The sequence below is a fragment of the Eurypyga helias genome, unplaced genomic scaffold (genome assembly GCF_000690775.1).
Source record: "Eurypyga helias isolate BGI_N326 unplaced genomic scaffold, ASM69077v1 scaffold9061, whole genome shotgun sequence".
Lineage (NCBI taxonomy): Eukaryota > Metazoa > Chordata > Aves > Eurypygiformes > Eurypygidae > Eurypyga > Eurypyga helias.
Window position 1 is genome coordinate 1,006 of NW_010230150.1, and position 1,767 is coordinate 2,772.

The following is a 1,767-nucleotide window of genomic DNA, read 5'->3' on the forward strand; positions in this document are numbered from 1 at the left end:
GACAGGTCCCAGCGGCTCTGCGCCGAGGCAGAAAGTAGGTGCTCTATGGCACGTGTCGGGTGCAGGACGCCCGTGCCACGGTCGCTGATGCTCTCTCGCCCCGTCCAGAGAAAGCCAACGCCACCGAGATCCGCTACACAAAGCTGAAGGAGAAGCACAGCGAGCTCATCAACACGCACGCCGAGCTCCTGAGGAAGGTAATGCTGCTGCCTCCGTCCCACTGCCACCGCCAGCGTGGCTTCGGTGTGCCCAGCCCCACACCGCATCGGTCCCATCATCCTGCACCCCCTTGAGCACTGGCTGGGGGAACCCCTCGAATTCAGGCCCACCGATGGATGCCATGAAAAAGGCATCTCCGAGCTACGTCCCCCCAGAATTTGGGCGGTGACCAGGGTCACCCCTCCCAACACCCAGTGAGCCCCATGTCCCCCCGCAGAACGCTGACACTGCCAAGCAGCTGACGGTCACGCAGCAGAGCCAGGAGGAGGTGGCACGTGTCAAGGAGCAGTTGGCGTTTCAGGTGGAGCAGGTCAAGCGGGAGGCTGAGATGAAGGTGAGCCACCATAGCCCTGCGTCTGGCCCCGCTGGCCCATCCCCGAGCCCTTCCCAGCCTGGGAAACATGGTGTCTGTGCACAATTTGGGCACAGGGGGTAAGGGTGAAAAGAAGGACTTGCCCTGGCTCCTCAGGAGGGTGTTATTTCATGTGTGCTTCATTCCCTCTTGCCCAAATCTGCCATTTCTTCCCCAAGAAGATGCCACGATACAAATTGATGGGTGTGGGTGCTTTCGTTCTCTGGGCCCCAAGCTGGGGGCTGCTCCTGAAATTCCTGCCCTGAGTCCCAAGACCCTGGAAACCCCTTTTGTAAAATGTGACTGTGAATGTGTGCTGGTGCGGGGCCAGAGTGCCTTTGCAGCATCTGAGCCCCCGGTGTGGGCCTGCGGTTGCAGCTGGAGGACCAGAGCGTGCAGATGGAGCAGCTGCGGCAGGAGCTGGATGCCCGGCGGGACGAGCTGGACCAGGCACAGCGCTCGCTCAGCCATGCCAAGCAGGTACGAGGCTGGGGGAGGAGGCAGGATGTGCCCAAATCCTTGTTGTGCGAGACAGCGTGTCTGCCCCCACTGCCAAACCAGCGGTGCAAACAGTGGCCCAGGGAGACGTCATGGGGCTGAACATGGGTCCACCCCATCAGTGTCACGAGCTGGGCATGTCCTCAGCCCCCTCCCCCGGTGTAAATGTTGGGCTCGTGACATGGTGACAGATGAGTGACAGGGCTCTCTTGTCCCCACTGACAGGCAGGTGTGGAGCTCAGTGCCCAGGTGGAGGCCCTGCACGCTGAGAAGGAGGTGCTGAGGCGGTCGGTGAGCGAGAAGGAGTGCGAGCTGCTCTCCACACGTGGCCTTGTCGAGGAGAGGGAGCTGCAGCTGAGCCAGGAGGCGGACAAGGCCACAAGGGAGATCCGTGAGCTGCAGGGCAGACTCCTGGAGAAGGTACGGTGCTGTCTGGGGTGAGACATGTTTTGGGGATGATGTGTACAGGGGGAGTCAGCTGACCCATCGCCAGCGTAGCTGGTGGGATGTGACCTGCACCAGCAGTAACGGGATGCTTGGGTGTAATCCACAACTGGGCTCTCAGGGGACGTGCTGGTGACAGGGCCATGGGGATGGGGGTCCTGTGTCCTGGCTGTGCCACCCCCGTGTCCCTCCTGCCCCGCAGAGCAACCGGGAGCAGAGCCTGCAGCAGAAGCTGCTGGAGGAGCAGTTTGGCA

General features: G+C 62.0%; 1 protein-coding gene across 1 annotated transcript in view; it reads left to right on the forward strand.

Annotated features, from left to right (window-relative positions):
• LOC104516337 (huntingtin-interacting protein 1-related protein-like) overlaps window positions 1–1,767 on the forward strand; it is a gene marked incomplete at its 5' end in the record, with an annotated part of 9,148 nt that overhangs the window by 961 nt on the left and 6,420 nt on the right. The window contains 7 exon segments of the mRNA XM_010160639.1: window positions 1–38; window positions 109–197; window positions 437–553; window positions 950–1,051; window positions 1,295–1,489; window positions 1,716–1,762; window positions 1,764–1,767. The exon segment at window positions 1–38 is cut by the window's left edge and continues 143 nt beyond it; the exon segment at window positions 1,764–1,767 is cut by the window's right edge and continues 76 nt beyond it. Of these exon segments, the coding sequence (XP_010158941.1) occupies window positions 1–38; window positions 109–197; window positions 437–553; window positions 950–1,051; window positions 1,295–1,489; window positions 1,716–1,762; window positions 1,764–1,767 (592 nt within the window).